Below are 19,984 nucleotides of genomic sequence, written 5' to 3'. Positions count from 1 at the left end.
TTGCATCTTCAGCCATGTTTCCACAACACTGTCAGTACTACTGGCTTAGCTCGATTGAGTCCCTTGTTTGTCCTGAACAGTTATACTGCCAAATTCTTTGTTGGAAAGAGTTCAAATAGACAAAAAATGCTGATAAAAAACAGTGACTGTATGCTTTTGAGATCCATATTTTCACACTGAGGAACTCATGCAACTATTACAGAAGGTTCAAACGCTTATTGATGCTTCAAAAGGCAACATGATTCATTAGGAACCAGAGAGTGAAAACTTTTGGAATTCGAAGATCAGGGTAAATTTGGGGAACATGTAAGCATCTTATGTAGTGTGAATTTTGCGTGAAAAGATGTGCTTCTTGACAAAATTAAACACTTTTACATACACCGTCTTTCAATTATTCAAGCACTTTTCAAGTACCTCTTTAGGAATATTGCTACTTTCAAGGGTTTTCCAGGCCTTAAATTTCAAATAGTCAAATTCAAGTACTTTAAGCATTTTTATCCACCTTGTACGAACCCTGGAGGAGGCTGTTTTTCACCAGAAATGTTGCTGTTAAACACCATTATCTAAAGAAAAAACCCTTGGAAAGAAAAAAAAAAAGCGCTAGCTGATGGCTTCAACAAAAGCATATACTATTGAGCAACAACCTCTGAGCTCAAAGAAGGTCTGTCTGTAACGGTTCTTAAGTTAGATCTAAATTAGATTGTTTCTTCCAGAACCAACATTTGCACTCTATAATGACAGTTTTACCACAAATAATATAATATATAAATTGTGGTTTTTGTGTTATCTGGGACACGTACCAACAGAAGTACCATGGTAAACCAAGGTAATACACTTGATCACTAAAACATGGTACCACCACAGTACTAGTAAGAAGTGATCCAATCAGATCCCAATTAGCTACACATTGGGTCACTTGGAAATATACTACAGATATTACAATTATATGTTATATGTTATTTATATATATATATTAGGGCTGTGCAATATGGACAAAATAATCATATTGCGATTTTTTGAAGGAATATTGCGATTGCGATTTTATTTGCGATTTTTTTTTTTTTTTTGCTTTTTTTTTTTTTGCTTTTTCAAACAAGCTACATACATACATTCTAAATGTATTCAGTGCACAAGAAGTGGATAACAAAACATTTCACCATGAAATAACATAGTATTAAGTTTAATAAACAAAACTGTAGTAAAATTGTCTTTAAAACAGACAACATAAAATAAATAAGCCATTTTACTTTTTTTCCCGGTACTTTAGCCTACTTTGTGCAATAAAGAATACATTCATTTCAGTGGAAAAATAAGTCCAAAACTCTCTATTTTAACATTTTGAGGGTTCTAAAATCTTTTGCTTTTTTTTTTTTTATTTAGAAATTATGTTTTAATTTTTCTGATAATGAAAAAGCATAAACATTTACTTATTTTTAATCAAATGAAAAATAAACCCTTTTAATTTTTGTGAAACAAACAGAAATTTACTGTTAAAATCAATGTGTGGAAGAAAAATTATAATTAGTTTAAAACGTTTAAATAATAATTAAGTGGTTAATCTTGTTGTAATTTTTTTTATCATATATATTGTTTTATGTAAATTATTTAAATAGGAATATATAAACACCTACATCATACTGTACAAAAGTAATACAGGACTAATATTGTTCTGTTACATGTTAAACCGTACTTTTATTTTGACAGTTTGCCGTGAAGTTTCTTTGTGTATATGATGCTAGTTTTCTCAAATGAAACGGTAAAAGTGAAACTCACAGCAGCGATTTGGCGATTGAGTTTATCTGTTCGTGTGAGAATCGCAAATGCCAAAAATTAGCGGGAGCGTCACGTGTGCTTCAGTCTGCATGTAGTAAAGAAATAAAACGCGTCTCCATCATTCTTGCATACAGAAGCAAACGGAACATGCAGGATTCATATTAAAACGGTCTTTTTGCATTTAAGTTTTCACAGACACTAGTCCATATCGCGATTTGAATTAAGTGACAGACCAACTTTTGATTTATTAATCCAAAAATCGACGAATTACGTGGCATTCCGCGCTATAGTAGATTAGGTTTTTATGAATGGAGTCCGCGATCCAGTCCGTGTTTTCGTGGAGGAGACATTGTAATCACGCGACCATGAAGAGACAGAAATGACATGCCTTAGTGTAAATGAGATAAATAACATAAGGCAATTTAGTATGCTTAATAAAAGAACTATGTATAGACCTGTTCTATAGGAAAGATAACCTTAAATGACTTCTATTTGTGATGTGGCGCTATATCGAAAATAAAATGAACTTGACGTTCAAGGGGGGCGGGGGTGCCGTTGGGGGGATAGATAAAATCGCAGCCTTGTGCGGTTTAGAAATCGCATGTGCTTAAATCGCGATTTTTTTGCGATTGCGATTAATTGCACAGCCCTAATATATATATATATATATATATATATATATATATATATATATATATATATATATAAAATTAATGCGTTTTATTTGAAAGCCATCACATGGTGCTTACCTTGACATAGCAGTAGTAGTGTCCAGCATGGCAACTGTACCCTGAGTGCACAAGGACAGCATAAAGACCATACATGACTGGATCTCCAGTGTTCTGGGACATGTACGGACGAATGTTCAGGAACTCTGGGTAGCCAACCTCCTAAAAAAAAAAAAAAAAAAAAAGAAAAATATAAGAAAAACCATCAATCAGTAGGTTGATCACAGACTATACTCGTGTTTTGCATGTTAGTGGCATGTCTAGGCTGATACCTTGGTAATTTTTCCTCCGCTGAAGTTGGCGAAGCGTTTAAGTGACAGTGTCAGCACATTTGATGTTCTGTGAACTGAGAACCTCTTAGTCGCTGGAACCTTCTTCTTACATCTAAAGCAAGAAATGAGGAACAGCTGTGGTTCTGGAGACGCTAATGTGGTATGAATGCTTCTGGATTAAGAACTTGACTGGATGAGTACGTTTTGACTATATTGTAAAAACTTCAAAGAAAGACACTTGAATATGGGTGTACAACTCACTTGGCACACATGTAGGCATTCTCGCCGCTCAAAACGTCAGACTTGACAAATAGTTCCAGAGCACGAACGATGTTGGCCGCTTGCTAAAACGGAAAGAGAGAGAGAGTTAATGTTATTCAGAGGAGATTTCAGTCTGGGACAAAAGACATTCATCATCCTGACGTGCACACAGGGCTTTGAAAAAACTAATTCAGAATCTCACCCGAATCTCCAGAGCGATGTCCAGGTATGGGTCATACGTATCCGACACGCTTTTACAAATAGTGCACTTCACTGCAAAAACAGAGAAAATGTAGATACAGATTCATGCCTCAAAAGATCGGTTTTTGTAAAAGACATTTATCATTTTAATTTAGCCATAATTCATTAAATTGATTATAACAATGACAAAGGCATGTATTAGATCATATAGGATTTATATTTCAAATAAATGCTGTCGTTTTGAACTTTGTTCAAAGAATCTTTAAAAAATATTAAATATGAAGTAGCATACAGCTGAACTCAAAAGTTTAAATACACCTTGTTAATTATTTTACCAAAATAAGAGGGATCATACAAAATGTTCAGTACAAACCTGAATAAGATTTCACATAAAAGACATTTACATATAGTCCACAAGAGAAAATAGTTTAATTCATAAAAATTACCCTGTTCAACCTGTTACCTGAATGAACCACAGCTGTTTTTTGTTGTTGTTTTTTAGTAATAGTTGTTCATGAGTCCGTTGCTTGGCCTGAATAGTTAAACTGCCCGCCAAATTCCTTGTTTTTTCTGCATTTTTGTCTATTTGAACCCTTTCCAGCAATGACTGTATGATTTTGAGAGCCATATTTTCACAATGAGGGACTCACATGCAACTATTACAAAAGGTTTAAACGCTCATTGATGCTTCAAAAGGAAACACAATGCATTAAGAATTCGAAGATCAGGGTAAATTTAACTTATTTTGTCTTCTGGGGAACGTGTAAGTATCTTATGTAGCTTCTGTAGAGCAGTACTAAATGGAAAAAAGACAAAGAAAAAGATATTTAGGCAAAATAAGAAAAATGTACATCTTCTGTACAACATTCTGTTCAAAATTTCACACCTCTAGCTCTTAATGCATTGTGTTTGCTTCTGAAGCATCAGTGCGTGTTTGAACCTTCTGTAATCGTTGCATATAGTTGACTCATGAATAACTATCACTAAACAAAAAAATAAATAAATGTAGCTGTGAATCATTCAGGTAACAACACCATATTAAGAAACAAGCTGGAACGGGAAATGTCTTTTATGTGAAATACCTTAATCAGGTCAGTACCGAATAAAAAAAAAAAAAAAAAAAAATAGCATGCATTTTGTACGATCTCTCTTATTTTGTTAAAATAATTAACATTTTGCAGATTCTGCAAGGTGTATGTGAACTTTTGACTTCAACTGTACCTTTTTTTTAACAATGTTGCCTTAACAGCAAATCAGCATATGATTTCTGTAGAATCATGTGACACTGAAGATCTATAAAGCTAGGTAATATTTCTATCATCACTTCATTACGTCAGGCAAATTTAAGACTAAAAAAAACACATATGTTCACAATGTTTAATGACAAATTTTCTAGAGCCAGCGAATCACCCCATTTCTATTGGGTAACACACTCTTGGCTCTCAATGCAACACGTTTACCATTACAATTGATGTGATGCCTGTGCTTACCTCTAGACCTCAGATAACCCCCAAAAATCTGGTGGACGAGCGTGGTGGCCTGTGTCTGTCTGTCCAATCTGTGAACAGAAAGACGCATCATTCCTCTGATCCAGCAAACTCAAAAAACTTGAGTTACTGCAGTAAATTAGTTAAGGTAGTGGACCTACTTGGGATATCCATTCAAACAAGCTTTCTGCATGGCATCAATGGTGTAACGCAGAAACTCGTGGGCATCCTCTTGACTCCCAAACCGAAAATGGCGAGCAATTTCTGAAGGGTTTAAAAAATCAAAATAAAAATCAGGTTATTTTAGAGGATAATTGAGGAAAAGGAGAGACAGGAAAGGAGAAGTGATGTGATAATGAACAGAAACGAAACTCCCGAGAGTATCTAGAACACAATCTCATGACTCAACACTTAGTCACAGGCTACCACAGTAGTCATCAGCAGCACTTCCTGTAACCGGTAAGTCATCTCTTAGCTTAAAGCCATTTGGAAGCAGTGTTGTTTTTGACAACCATCTTAGATTTAGTCTTAGTCTTTTGGACTAAAATGCTTCTTAGTTTTAGTCAAATTTTAGTCACTTCAATATGTGATAGCTTTAGTCCAATTTTAGTCGAAGAAAAGTCAAGAAGGTTTTAGTCTAGTTTTAGTCGACGAAAAGTCAAAAAGGTTTTAGTCTAGTTTTAGTCAAAAACAGGGAAAAAAGTAGTCTTTTAACAAATTAATGTAGGTCAGTAAGTATTTTGCTGTTGGGTAGTGTCACTTGTAAGTTCTGAAAATAGCAGATCTATAGTTCAACACAATGTGAGCTTCCGGATCGACTATTTTCACCAATAATTACAATAATGAAGGAATGTTTTAAAACATAAAAGACAAACAAGGATGGAATGCTAAAACGGCTTGCCATACTAGTATAGCAAAGAGTATTTAATGCTAGAACGGCTTGCCATAGCGTCAGATACTTTTTAAGTTTTAATTGGCATGCACAATAAGCGGAAATGTCATGCATTTTAAACGTCTGACGGACCACCCACTAACATTTTCGTCTATTCTCGTCTCGTCAACGAAAACTCACACACGTCTCGTCATGTTTTAGTCATCAACGAGCCATTTTTATCTCGTCATCGTCTCGCTATCGTCATGAAAAAAAGTGGCGTCAACGAAATGATTTCGTCATCGTCATCGTTGACGAAAACAACACTGTTTGGAAGTGCCGCATGCTTGCTCTAACAAACTTGGTTCAGCTATTAGAAGATGCTCTTACTTTTCAGATCTCGGATGAACGATACAGGCTTGATGGCGTTGCCCGTGTTGGCAAAGGCTTGGATGATATGGTTCTGCATTACACAAATCATGCAGAATCCAGATTGGTGACCTAAAGGAGACAAAAGGTAGATGTTACACCAGCTATCTCTACAAAATGGCTTGTTAGGATAGGACAATATTTGGCTGAGATACAACTGTTTGAAAATCTGGAATCTGAGGATGCAAAAAAAAATCTAAACATTAAGAAAATTGCCTTTAAAGTTGTTAATTTCAGTTCAGTAAAGTTGTTAGCAATGCATATTACCAATCAAAAATTATGTTTTGATATATTTATGGTAGGAAATTTACAAAATATCTTCATGGAACATGATTCTTTATGTAATATCCTAATGATTTAAGGCAAAAAAGAAAATCGATAATTTTGACTCATACAATGTATTGTTGGCTATTGCTACAAATATACCTGTGCTACTTAAGACTGGTTTTGTGGTCCAGGGACACATTTTTTTAAACCAGTGGTTCCCAACCTGGGGCTCGTGACGCACTAGGGGTCCTTAGAAAACTTCAAATATGATTTAAAATACAAAATATGCTTCAAAATGAGCCAAAACAGCTAAAAAAAAAAACAAAAAAAATCATGAATACGTCTTAGTCTAATTTATTCTTTCAACAATCGTCATTGTTATTTAGGACCCAGAGTACCCACAAGTCTTTGGAAACCAGGTTACTGTATATGAGAGGATTTAAAAGTGTGATTTCCAGACATGGAAAAGTCACAACAATTTCTAGAACAAATGTGAATGAGGAAAAAAAAAAAAAACAGAGAGATCCCTGAAATACATTCAATTCTTTAAATCACTTGGATTATTTCTTCCAACCAAATTTTTTTCATCCGAATATATTGTCTATTTTATGTAAACCAAAAAAAAGTTTGAAAACAATTACAGAAGAAATTCCTTGTCGTACATTTTGGCCTAGGGGTCAAAATGGTTGAGAACCACTGCTCTAAACAAGTTTCACGTACTTGATTCTTTACCACATGCTGGTTTTCAACATGCTGTTCAATCATTCAGATTTGCGTGCTAGTTTAGAGTATGTTTCTGGCCTTATATTCAGTTAAGCTTTTGCTTACAGGATCGGCTGTGCTCCTTTGAGAGCAGGTAGTTGGCCAGCGGTGGGGTGTAGGTGAGACACTGCACAGTGGAGTTGAGGAAGCAGGTGTTGCCCAGGTTGTGGAGGCCGGCTCCAACCCGATACACCCGTTCCCACTTCATGGACAGCTTGTTCCCAGGGAAGAGCATCTTCTGCGGAGCAGGAATGCCATCGCTCTGCCCAACGCTCAGGCTTTCTGAGACTGTTGGAAAAGACAAGCTCAGTCTATTAAAAGAGAAATACCTACGCTTGCATTAGAAATCGTATAAACACTAAAAATCAAAACAATGTGCATGTGTGATTTGGTTCATTATTAAAGGATTAGTTTACTTTCTAGAACAAATTTACAGATAATGTACTCACCACCCCCTTGTCATCCAAGATGTCTTTCTTCAGTCATAAAGAAATTGTTTTTTGAGGAAAACATCTCAGGATTTCTAATGGATATGTATGGTGCCCCCAAGTTTGAACTTCCAAAATGCAGCTACAAAGGGCTCTAAATGATCCCAGCCGAGGAAGAAGGGTCTTATTCAGTGAAATGATCGGTTATTTTAAACAAATTGACAATTTATATACTTCTTAAACTCAAATGCTTGTCTTGTCAAAACTCCCATCTCGTTTTCGTCTTTCGTCCTACAAAGCTGTTTTACCTTTTTTTTTAAAGGGCGTTAAATTACCAATCGTTTCGCTAGATAAGTCTCTTCTTCCTCAACTGGGATCATTTAGAGCCATTTGAAGCTGCATTTAAACTGCATTTTGGAAGTTCAGACTTGGGGGCACCATACATATCCATTATATGGAGAGAAATCCTGAAATGTTTTCCTCAAACAATATAATTTCTTTACAACTGAAGAAAGAAAGACATGAACATCTTGAATGCCAAGGGTGCGAGTACATTATCTGTAAAATTTAGTTTAACTAATCCTTTAATGTGGGGTAACCATTGTTCAGCAAATTTTTAAAGATGAAATAGAGTCATTTCAATAGAAACCCATTTGATCGGGAATGTTAATGCATCCAACAACCATTGTAATTTCTCCAAATTACAATAGCATTATCTATTGGCCCGAGTTTGAGAAAAACTGATTTCAGAGAGTTTTTATTTTTTGGCAATTTTGACAGAAATAAAACGTTTAAGACAGATTTTCCCTAAAATAAAACTACAACTAAATATGAATTAACTTGATTAAAAACCTTTTCAGGGGTATCATAAGAATAAAACTTCTTACCAGAGAAGCTGAAAATATTAGAACCCAATGCTTTTAGCTTGAATCTAATGATTATTGTCTAATGATTGTTCAAATCTCTTTGTTAATTTAATGCCGTTTAAGAAAATACAAATCCATACTGACAATTATAAACCAAATAAAAAAGAAAAGAAAAACATGGGTCTCAGTTCTGTAAGCCTTCAAGTGGCGCTGGTGATCTTACTTTGTCTCTTAATCTGAGCAGGTTCAGTCTGTCTCTGTGCCGCTGCTCCGTCATTCTTGGGATTCAGGATCACATATTTCGTCTTGAGGGTCTCCAACTGGTAGCTGAAGCCTTTGCTGGCAGGTTCAAACTCGATCTTCTGTAAAAGCACTTTCTTTGCGTTTGAAGCCAACAACTTGTTCAGGTCGCCCTCATCGCTGGAGTCCTTGCGGCCCGGCTTCAGGGCCTCTTTGAGCTTGTCAACTATCGGCATTATTTGTCACTGATGAATGATAAAGAAAGAAAGAGCATTAATTAGGAAAACAGACACATTTTTAAAAACCTATTTTATAAACACACTACCAGTCAAAAGTTTTTGAACAGTACAATTTTTAAATTCTGTATTTTAATTTAATTACATTTTTGCATTTATTTGATCTTTTAAAAAAAAACTGCAAAAGCAGTAATATTGTTACTATTTAAAATTACTGCTTTCTATTTGTTTTTGCTGTACTTTGGATCAAATAAGTGCAGTCTTGGTGAGCAGAAGAGACTTCTTTAAAAACCTTACTGTTCACACAATTTTGACTGGTAGTGTATAAGTTGCTTAGCCAGAAGTTTCTGGTATTTCTTGTAACAAACCAATGATTTCTAATTCTTCAAAGCAAGTATACCATTCATCTAGAGCAACAAATCTGACGCATCTAACCAGCTTGTTGGCAAGTAAGCAATTCTAGTATAATAGCTTCAAGTTTATGCCAATGTATCATGAAACTGACAAACTGAGCAAGCCCCAATTTGAAAAACAGCAGCCTGTACATGTGCTGAAACCAAGAACAACACAGTGTCATTCACCCACAAACCACAACGCTGCATTAACAGAGCTTTTACGTGCCTTGACAGATAATAACTACACAAAGCTACATAAAATGTAGCATCTAAGCACTGTGTCTGAAATGAATCCAATAGGTGAACAGTTAGGACGTGGCACTGTGTTGTTACATAACAGCTACAGCACTGCTACTGAGGAAAAGTGCACACCTACCAGGTATTGCTGTGACTGCGTTTGAGGATAAACAGAATTTGAAAATGGGTGTATCTCGGACAAAAATTGCCCTATCCTAACAAACATTAGTCAATATGAACTAACACTGAACAAAACACAACACTTCTAAATTAAAGCTTTTATTAACATGTAGAATTATTAAAATCAAAAGGTTGTTGTAACCTAAGCTAACATGAACTAACAACAATCTGCTGTATTTTTTTAAGTCACAATAATCCCCAAGATTAATCTACAGGGCTCCAGTCCATCAATTAACATCATGTGAAGAGAAAAGCTGCGCATTAGTAAAAAACAAATACATCATTAACAGAGAAGTTTACTTCCAGAAAAAAAATTGTGATGATTCTTTAAAGGTATTTAAACTTCAAACCATTGCTTCTGGCCAATAGTCCATAATCCATAAACGTCTCCTCCCTGTTGTTCTCGTCTTCGTCTAACGTCAAAATCAACCAACATATTTGCTTAGTACTGTTTTGGTTTGTAAATGGTGCCTAATCAGTGCATATTCCTTTCCTGCTTTAGACAAAATGACTTTTTTCCGCTAGAGAAGGCAGTATTATGGATAGTGGACTCATATTATAGCCGGTCTGAAGTTAAAACATCTTGATGAATTTGTTTTTTACAAACATGTAGAGATACTAGTATCAGAAATGCCACCAATACCACAAAATAATCTAGAATCGGTATCGGCGAGTTCCTGAACCCACGTACCAACCCGATACCTTTTAAAAAAAAAAAAAAAAAAAACACAAGACCTAGTTATGCCCGCTAGCTTTGCTTAACGCTGCAAATTGAAAGTCAATTCTTCTTCGCTGCTCAGAATCCAAACACAGGAAGTTGTGCTGTGTTGCCACAAGCAGAAGAATAATTTTACCGCTCACTAATTTTTGTGAGCGGTCACACTGGCATGACCAGTGCGTTGTTCAACTCATAAGCTCTGCCATTTCTGTTGCATTCAGCGGCAAACGAAACGAAAGCTAAGCTAAACCGCGCCAAGTTTGACAAGCTTGGACAAGCCCAGAACAGCTTTATTCGGGAGCTGATTTGGCGACACCGTTACTGCTGCAAGATCCAGTGAGAAGCGTTTGAATTCTGCCCAGAATTCTCTTATAAACAGCGCTGATGTACGTCAGAAAACCAGAAGTAGTAATGCCAACTATAGAAATACTGTCAAATGTATGTTAGATAATAAAAACACTCTAGTTCACTGTATATATTTGTTCATGTTTTATTAACGTGTAAGTCTGAAGCACAGCATAAAATAATTTTATCAACTGATACAGGGCTAGAAGTATCTACAGCTGTATATACACTCAGTATCAGGAAGGGAAAAAGGGTATCGGAACATCACTACAAACATGCATAAGATGTTAACTAACGGACTGGAGTGGTGTGAACCATTGTGATGTTTTTTTTATCAGCTGTTTGGACTCTGACGGCACCCATTCACCACAGAGGATCCATTTATGAGCAAATGATGTAATGCTACATTTCTCCAAATGCGACCCTGGACCACAAAACCAGTCATAAGGGTCGATTTTTTGAAATTGAGATTTATACATCACCTGAAAGCTGAATAAATACGCTTTCCATTGATGTGTAGTTCATTGGGATAGAACAATGTTTGAATAATCTGGAATCGGGTGCAAAAAAAAGAAACAAATCTAAATATTGAGTAAAATTGCCTTTAAACTTGTCCAAATTAAGTTCTTAGCAATGCAAATTACTAATAAAAAAAATAGGTTTTGATATATTTATGGCTTGAAATGTACAAAATTGCTTCATGGAACATGACCTTTACTTAAAGGAGAACTCCGGTGTGATTTTAACCTAAAGTGTATTGAATCATGATACCGAGTGTGAACGTACCTTGCATATCTCATCTCGGTTTGTGTCCTGCAGTCCGAAATCTGGGGTCAGTTATCCGATGCTCACAACAGGTTGTCATTGACAGTCAACAGGGCATCGGAGAAGCCATGTAAATAAATCACTGTTTTATGCCATTTACGAGGCACAAAGTAGCTCCACACTTCATTGGTAGACTTCCAAGGGCCCTGACATTTAAAACGAGACATTGAGAACTCAGAAAAAGCACCGGTAGTTTAATTACGAGAAGATTTATACAGACATTTTCCACCAGAAACAGACCGGTCGCCGCCATCTTGAATTTAGTCACGATAAGTCGAGTACGAAGGAAACTACAACCTGATAAGTTGATAACCTGATAAATTCCTTGGTGCTCGACACTCAACTTATCGTGACTAAATTCAAGATGGTCTGTTTCTGGTGGAAAATGTCTGTATAAATCTTCTTGTAAATCAACTACCGGAGCTTATTCTGAGTTCTCAGTGTCTCGTTTTAAATGTCAGGGCCCTTGGAAGTCTACCAAATGAAGTGTGGAGCTACTTTGTGCCTCGTAAATGGCGTAAAAAAACAGTGATTTATTTACATGGCTACTTCGATGCCCTATTGACTCTCATTGAAAACCTGTTGTGAGCATCGGCTAACTGACCCCAGATTTCGGACTGCAGGACACAAACCGAGATGAGATATGCAAGGTACGTTCACACTCGGTATCATGATTCAATACACTTTAGGTCAAAATCACACCGGAGTTCTCCTTTAATATCCTAATGATTTTTGGCATTAAAGAAAAAAACTATAATTTTGACCTATACAATGTATTTTCGACTATTGCTACAAATATACCCGTGCTACTTAAGACTGGTTTTGTGGTCCAGAGTCACAAATCTGTTATGATGAAGACATCTTGGATTGCCTGTGGGCAACTAAAGTCTAACAATGGGACCTCATCATAAATATCATTTTACATAATTGTGTAATCCTAATGTTTAATGTTAGGGAATTTACTGTAACATTTAATGGGAGTAAATCTGGTATACAGACTCTTGATTGTGGTGTGCCACAAGAGAGTTGCCTTGGGCCACTTTTATTTTATATTTTTACAAATGATTTGCCTTTTGTTTTGGAGAATTCCACCATGGCTTTATATGCAGATGATTCGACTATTTATACGTCTGCGCAAACCCCTGTTGAACTTAATATTTTACAAGTAGAACTGAAACGAATTGAAAATTGGATTAGGGACAATAAAATGGTGATTAATGCAGGGAAAAGTAAATGTATGGTGTTGGGATCCAAGTATCTGTTAAAAGATCCGCCTGTGTTGGGTCTGACTGTGGGGGGTATTGTAACAGAACAGGTCACTGAGGTAAAGCTACTCGTTGTGACTGTTGACAGTTTGTTAAATTGGAATAGTCATAAATCAAATATTATTGAAATGGGCAGGAGTCGGGCAGTTGTCAAGCACTGTAGAAAATGTATTCCAAATCGAGTGATGAAAACACTAGTAGAATCATTAGTTTTATCGCATTTAGATTATTGTTCAATTATTTGGTCAAGTACAACTGAAATTAATTTAAGCAAACTGCAAGTTGCTCAAAATAAAGCAGCTCGTGTAGTTTTAAGCTGCCCTTTCAGGACTAGTGTTAGAGAACTGAATACCAGGCTAGTTTGGCTTAGTGTAAAAGGTAGGATCAATTATTGTGTTACCAACTTTGTTAGAAAAATTGTTACAAAAATGCCAGAAATACTTTACAGCAGACTGTCAGTTTTTAGTGCTGTGCATCAATATTCCACTCGAGAGTCGTTTTTTGTAACCAGTATGCAAAGGACAGTGCAGTATAGACCAATGGTGGCATGGACTTCTCTTCCGCATTTTTGATTTTGGGAATGAATGCAATGACTTTTCGTAAAAGATTAACCGTACGTTCACACGGGGCGTCAGCGTCAACGCTTGACGGAAGGCGTGGCTGAAGTTTGGCACTGACGCCACGGTCATAGCAGCGTCAGCCAATGAAATTAGACCGTTTGCTGCTCTTGAACAGGACGAACGTGATTGGCTGTCACCTGGCTACTGTTTGCATAGAGCGATCCTGATTGACGCTTCCGTCGGCGGTGCTTCACTGGCGTTGCTCGCGGCAGAAGTTGAAAAATTCTCAACTTCTGCCGCGAGCAACGCAAGTGAAGCGCCGCCGACGGATCCACATTTCTTTTCGGCAACGCTTGACGTCACCCATTCAAAGTAAATGGGAAGCGTGTGAACACACTGTAAGACTTTATTTACACTAGAATAACTGTTATTATTTATATTTGGTGCTTTTTTGTCAAGAATGGTTGAAGAGAGGGAAAACACTGTGAAAATTATGAACCCTACAGTAGCATAGCTGTAACTGTGATAATGAATAATGTACAGCTGTTGTTTTATTGTTTTTTTTTAGTACGTTGTTGTACTGTCACCTATGAATGTATGCACTCCATTTTGTCTGTATAATGTATTGTTTTATGGTAAAAGAATACTTTTTTTGAAGTCTAGAGACCCCAGGAAGAATAGCTACTGCTTTTGCAGCAGCTAATGGGGATCTTAATAAACTAAACTAAACTTCTTTTTTAATTAAGAACAAAGACATTACTGAGAACTGACAACATAAAATAGCTCCTAGCCTCAAAATATCAATCATAACCAGGTTCTTTAGAAATAATCACAAAGCATCTCTTTTTAGGAGGCTGTAATTCGTTAAGCGGACATGTTGGTGCATTCAGGACACAGAAGAACAGTAAGGCTGAGTTTGGTCCAGCATGGGCTTACTCATCAGGTCTAGTGCTGACGTACAAAGCAGAGGAGCAGCGAGCGGGCTGCACATGCATCAAAGCCACAAGGGCAGTCTAACCTTCATGTGCGCTTGCGATTAATGGTGACACAGCCCTGCACAAGCTGCGGTCAGCCAAAAGCAGTGATGTAACAACCTGCGCCTGTGTGCAGCGCGTGTGCATTAAGACATCTGTTCTCACGGGCATCCAATACTATATGAATATATTCAAAAGCAGATCTTAAAATCTATTATACTGAGAATCTATTCATATGTTTCAACTGCGCTCAAGGAAACGATATAGAAACCTCAATGCTCAGGTTTTTATGCTAAAATGATTTATAATTTAGTATACTAAATACAACATGACTAACATGCAGATGAATAATTAACAAGTATATGTCAAGAACATCAAGAGAATGAGGGGAATCAATACAATTAATAATTAATAACACATCTTATAAATCATTCGAGAGTTAAACACATACAAAGACAAAACACACTCCAAACCAGGACTGCTTCTAGCTTTTTCTCAGCAGTTCTCCCTACAAAATGATATATTTTGATAAAATTACATGGACATAATTGTCCTTCCATGCAGTAGAGAGTCATTAACAAGCTGTACGCACAATAAAGAGCCGCTTCATTGCTGACAAATGATAGCAGATATTTGCAAGCTTACGGACTGTCGGTAAATGGACGATTTTCGTTTGCTGTCTTATTAAGTATGCCGTTACTATGAACTCTCTAAATCAATCAAAATTAATTTTGATTAAAATACGATTGTGACGATAATTTGACGCATCGCGGCGATTCACCAATTGATTTCAAATGCATCGCAATTCTCTCTGGAATCAATTCAGAGCTTAGGTTTAAGTTTTAACAGCAGATGGTGCTCTAGTTTAACCGCTCACTCAAATTCTCTCAAAGAGTCTCATGATTCAAGATTAATGTAATCACCTTTGTAATTCGAACTTAATGAACGATAATTTTAGCATCAAGTGTGTTAGAATTGTGGCTGTTTCTAAAGCATGCAGTGCCTTCTATTGTTAAAAACTAAGATTTGACAGAAAACCACAAAGCATTTGGAAAATCTCAGAATCGATACAGAATCATTTCTCGATTTGTCATGCATCGACTCATTTTCCAAAAGCGTGACTAATGTAGCATCGCTTATTCCGATTCTAAACAGCTAATAGCAAACAGACGATGTGATTGTTTAAATACAGTCAAGAATATTCCGTAAATTTAGCTATTTTTTCCGGAACCACGGACGTATTTCACTGGGGGTCGTGCACCAATAAAAAGTGTCCAAACTCCGTTAAAGAAATAGTCCATCTAAAGATGTAAATTCTGTTATTAATTACTTATCCTCATGTTGTTACAAACTAAGATTATACAAATTAAGATATTTTGGATGAAATCTGAGAGCATTCTGAGCCTGCATACACAGCAACGTAACTGAAATATTCCCAAGCCCATAAACATCGGTAAAACAGTTGATGTGCAAAACGTCAGTGGTTCAACTGTGATTTTACAAAGCTACAAAAATACTTTGTGCGCAAAATAAACAAAAGTAATGACTTTATACAACGATTCTTCTTCCCCGAGTGACCCTGTGCTTCCATTACGGTCAGAAAGCTCTTGGATTTCATCCAAAAGATCTTAATTTGTGTTCTTAAGATGAACGAACGTCTTATAGATTTGGAACGACATGAGGGTGCGTAATTATTGACAGAATTTGCATTTTTGGGCGAACTAGTCCATTAATTTGTTTCCTATTGGACACAAAATGACTGCACACCCATATCTGGTCTCTGCTTTTGTGTCATGAACATCATTAATTATCATTTACACCCATTGATCTAGAATAGACAGCTTATTTAAATTCATTAATGGAGTAGTTCAATTTCAGAACAATAATGTACACATAACATCTTGTTGTCCAAGATGTTCATCTCAGACTCTTTCTTTCTTCAGTCTTCAGTCTAGCTCGGCAAATCGAGCATTTGAGATTAAAAAATATGTAAGCTGTAAATGTTTTTAGAAAATAACCGATCGTTTCGCTAGAAAAGACCATTCTTTCTCGGCTCTTTGAAGCTGCGTTTAAACTCGTGGGCACCACAGAAGTCCACTATATGGAGAGAAATCCTGAAATGTTTTCCTCAAAAAACACCATTTCTTTACGACTGAAGAAAGAAAGACATGAACATCTCGGATGACAAGGGGGTGAGGACATTATCTGTACATTTTTGTTCTGAAAGTGAACTACTCCTTTAATTTACATAGTTTAGAAACCATGAAACTAATCCAGTAAAACATGTTTCACACAGAAGAACTGCCAAGAACACACTATATAGTATAAAACGCACATTTGTGTCATTAAGAAAGTCCACATGAAAAAGAAAGTGATATTCTTGCTGTGTTGTAACTTAAAACCTTAAAACTTAAAAGCATTACATTATCAACATACGTTATTCAAATATGTGACCCTGGACCACAAAACCAGTCTTAAGTCGCTGGGGTATATTTGTAGCAATAGCCTAAAATACATTGTATGGGTCAAAATTATTGATTTTTCTTTTATGCCAAAAATCATTAGGATATTAAGTAAAGATCATGTTTCATGAAGATATTTTGGGAATTTCCTATCGTAAATATATCAAACCTTCATTTTTGATTAGTAATATGCATTGCTAAGAAGTTCATTTGGACAACTTAAAGACGATTTTCTCAATATTTAGATTGTTGAAACAGCTCAGACTTAAATTTTAGTCTAGGACTAGGCTTAAGCCTTGTCTGTGAAACCGGGGGTCAGGGTTCAGATTTTTAAACAGTTGTATTTCGACCAAATATTGTCCTATCCCAATATTGTCACATATCCCAATGATACAGTATCTCGCTGAGGTAACGTTAAAGGCTAAACTGTATTTCCGGCTGAAAACACGTGTCCAACGGGGACTCGTGTCATGTGGCATTTAACTAGTAATACTAACCACTATTACGGTTTAGCTGTCGGATTTCCAGCTTCTACTTTATTCACTGTGCTTACTGTCTCTCTGTGTGTTCACTTATACATTAACAAACAGTGTTTCAGCAACTTCCACCGCGGGTTGGCCATCACATGCACGTGCAGCACGCGCCAAATGATGCCTCAATGTGCTCTAGGTAGGCAGCTGGATTTGAGACACGGCCTGAAAATGTACCAAAAACCTACTTTGCCCTTTTGTGTAAACTAGCTCGGGTGGGCGCTATCAGCATATGACAACTGACAGGTTATTTACAGCGCACATATTAGAGACTATTACAATGCAGCTATTAGAAATTCAGTGCATTTAGAAACCCCTGATGATCAAGGACATGATCATCGGTTTAGGAATGACTAACGTTAAATCGCTTCGGTTCGGAGTGTTTACCACAAGACTGCACTATTACTGTCAATGTAGAGAGAGTGTTTTGCGACGCAGTCGCTAGTGAGATCCTATATGAGCTAACGTTACTAGTCACACTAGGTACAAGCTAACAAGCTACTTTAGCATCTGCTTTAGCGTAAACAGTGCCGTTTTACATCGACAGCCTCCGCCGTTTCTGCAAAATTGAGCATTCAACGTTTGTCAAATGTAGCGACGATGATTGCGGCCAGCTAGGTGTTCACAGCAGATATAAGAGGGTTCACTTCCTGAGCTGAGCCGCCTCACAAAGCGAACGTGGCGTTCATACTGCTGCAATGTGCTCCTAACCCTGATATAGGCATTTTCTAAAGAACTAACACAGATCCGTCCGTCATTCGCTTCTAAACGCATGCGGATAACATTAGATACGTACCCATCCGTGAATGACCGCGAATCGTTTGATCTGTTTTGATGTTAAGACTATATTCCGCTACGAAGCCTTCATTTTGTTACGTTCTCTCCCCCATGCTGCATTATAAAAGGGCGTGTACACGCGTGATTGACGTGAGGGAGCGGCCAATCAATTTTGAGCACGGCTCTGACGACACACTTCATTCATAGCTCCAGCGTCCAATCAGAGGGCGCAAATCGATTGCCGTCTAACTTTTAACATGGCCCCCTTTCAATTCATGCGTTGTTTACTCGCGGAATATGCGGACGGAAGGCTGACTTGCACTGTGTTGGCACAGATTTATAAACTGGGGTCCGTGGACACCGAAGGTGTCGCCAGATGGCGCTAGAAAATAGTGGATTGACAAGGTTATTAAAAAAAAAAAAAAAAAAAAAAAATATATATATATATATATATATATATATATATATATATATATTACAAACAACATGTTGTCCTTATAACGTCATGATTTTCCTTACACAGTGTACATTTTTCTGCATGAAAAGTTGCAATCGAAATTATTAGTAATAGAGTAGTTCACTTTCAGAACAAAAATTTACAGATAATGTACTCACCCCCTTGTCATCCAAGATATGTTTTTCTTTCTTCAGTCGTAAAGAAATGGTGTTTTTTGAGAAAAACTTCATATAGTGGACTTCTATGGTGCCCCCGAGTTTGAACTTCCAAAATGCAGTTTAAATGCAGCTTCAAGGGCTCTAAATGATCCTAGCCGAGGAAGAAGGGTCTTATCTAGCGAAACCATATGTTATTTTCTAAAAACATTTACAATTATATACAATCTCTACACAGAGTACACACAGAGCTAGAAAAGATGAACATTTGAGGTTAAAAAGTATATAAATTGTAAAAAAAATTTAAGAAAATAACCAATCGTCAGTGGTTCAACCGTAATTTTACAAGGCTACAAAAATACTTTTTGTGTGCAAAGAAAACAAAAGTAATGACTTTATTCAACAATTCTTCTCCCCCTGTGCTTCCTCTCCGTCTCGGATTTTATCCAAAATATCTTAATTTCTGAAGATGAACGAATGTCTTATAGATTTGGAACGACATGAGGGTGCGTAATTATTGACAGAATTTTCATTTTTGGGCGAACTAGTCCATTAATTTGTTTCCTATTGGACACAAAATGATGCACACCCATATCTGGTCTATATGCTTTTGTGTCATGAACATCATTAATTATCATTTACACCCATTGATCTAGAATAGACAGCTTATTTAAATTCATTAAAGGAGTAGTCCAATTTCAGAACAAAAATGTACACATAACGTACTCACTCCCTTGTCGTCCAAGATTATTAAATATATATATATATATATATATATATACATTTTACAAACAACATGTTGTCCTTATAACATTTTTATGCATGAAAAGTTGCAATCGAAATTATTAGTAGTAAAGTAGTTCACTAGTTCAGAACAAAAATGTACAGATAATGTACTCACCCCCTTGTCATCCAAGATATGTTTTTCTTTCTTCAGTCATAAAGAAATGGTGTTTTTGAGAAAAACATTTCAGGATTTCTCTTCATATAGTGGACTTCTGTGGTGCCCACGAGTTTGAACTAAAATGCAGCTTCAAGGGATCTAAATGATCCCAGCCGAGGAAGAAGTGTCTTATCTAGCGAAACGATAAGTTATTTTCTAAAAACATTCACAGTTATATACTTTTTAATGTCTACACAGAGTACACACAGAGCTAACCAAGACGAGCATTTGAGGTTAAAAAGTATATAAATTGTAATTTTTTTTTAGAAAATAACCGATTGTTTTGCTAGATAAGACCCTTTCTTTCCTCTGCTGTGATCCTTTAGAGCCCTTTAAAGCT

The 19,984-nt window shown here is 36.4% G+C and overlaps 1 protein-coding gene across 1 annotated transcript in view; it reads right to left on the bottom strand.

Annotated features, from left to right (window-relative positions):
- Positions 1 to 18,220, bottom strand: part of LOC141318056 (ubiquitin carboxyl-terminal hydrolase 36-like) — a 42,274-nt gene extending 24,054 nt beyond the window's left edge. The window contains exons 1-10 of the mRNA XM_073833176.1: positions 18,109 to 18,220; positions 8,569 to 8,830; positions 7,118 to 7,339; positions 5,984 to 6,094; positions 4,884 to 4,986; positions 4,726 to 4,793; positions 3,237 to 3,307; positions 3,035 to 3,117; positions 2,774 to 2,885; positions 2,523 to 2,663 (exon numbers count right to left, since the gene is read on the bottom strand). Of these exons, the coding sequence (XP_073689277.1) occupies positions 2,523 to 2,663; positions 2,774 to 2,885; positions 3,035 to 3,117; positions 3,237 to 3,307; positions 4,726 to 4,793; positions 4,884 to 4,986; positions 5,984 to 6,094; positions 7,118 to 7,339; positions 8,569 to 8,821 (1,164 nt within the window). The 5' untranslated portion in view covers positions 8,822 to 8,830; positions 18,109 to 18,220. The remainder of the gene's footprint in view (positions 1 to 2,522; positions 2,664 to 2,773; positions 2,886 to 3,034; positions 3,118 to 3,236; positions 3,308 to 4,725; positions 4,794 to 4,883; positions 4,987 to 5,983; positions 6,095 to 7,117; positions 7,340 to 8,568; positions 8,831 to 18,108) is intronic.
- Positions 18,221 to 19,984: the final 1,764 nt, after the last annotated feature.

This window comes from Garra rufa, chromosome 1, assembly GCF_049309525.1.
Source record: "Garra rufa chromosome 1, GarRuf1.0, whole genome shotgun sequence".
Taxonomy (NCBI): Eukaryota; Metazoa; Chordata; class Actinopteri; order Cypriniformes; family Cyprinidae; genus Garra; species Garra rufa.
Note: the sequence above shows the minus strand (reverse complement) of the source record. Positions and strands in the feature narration are given on the sequence as shown.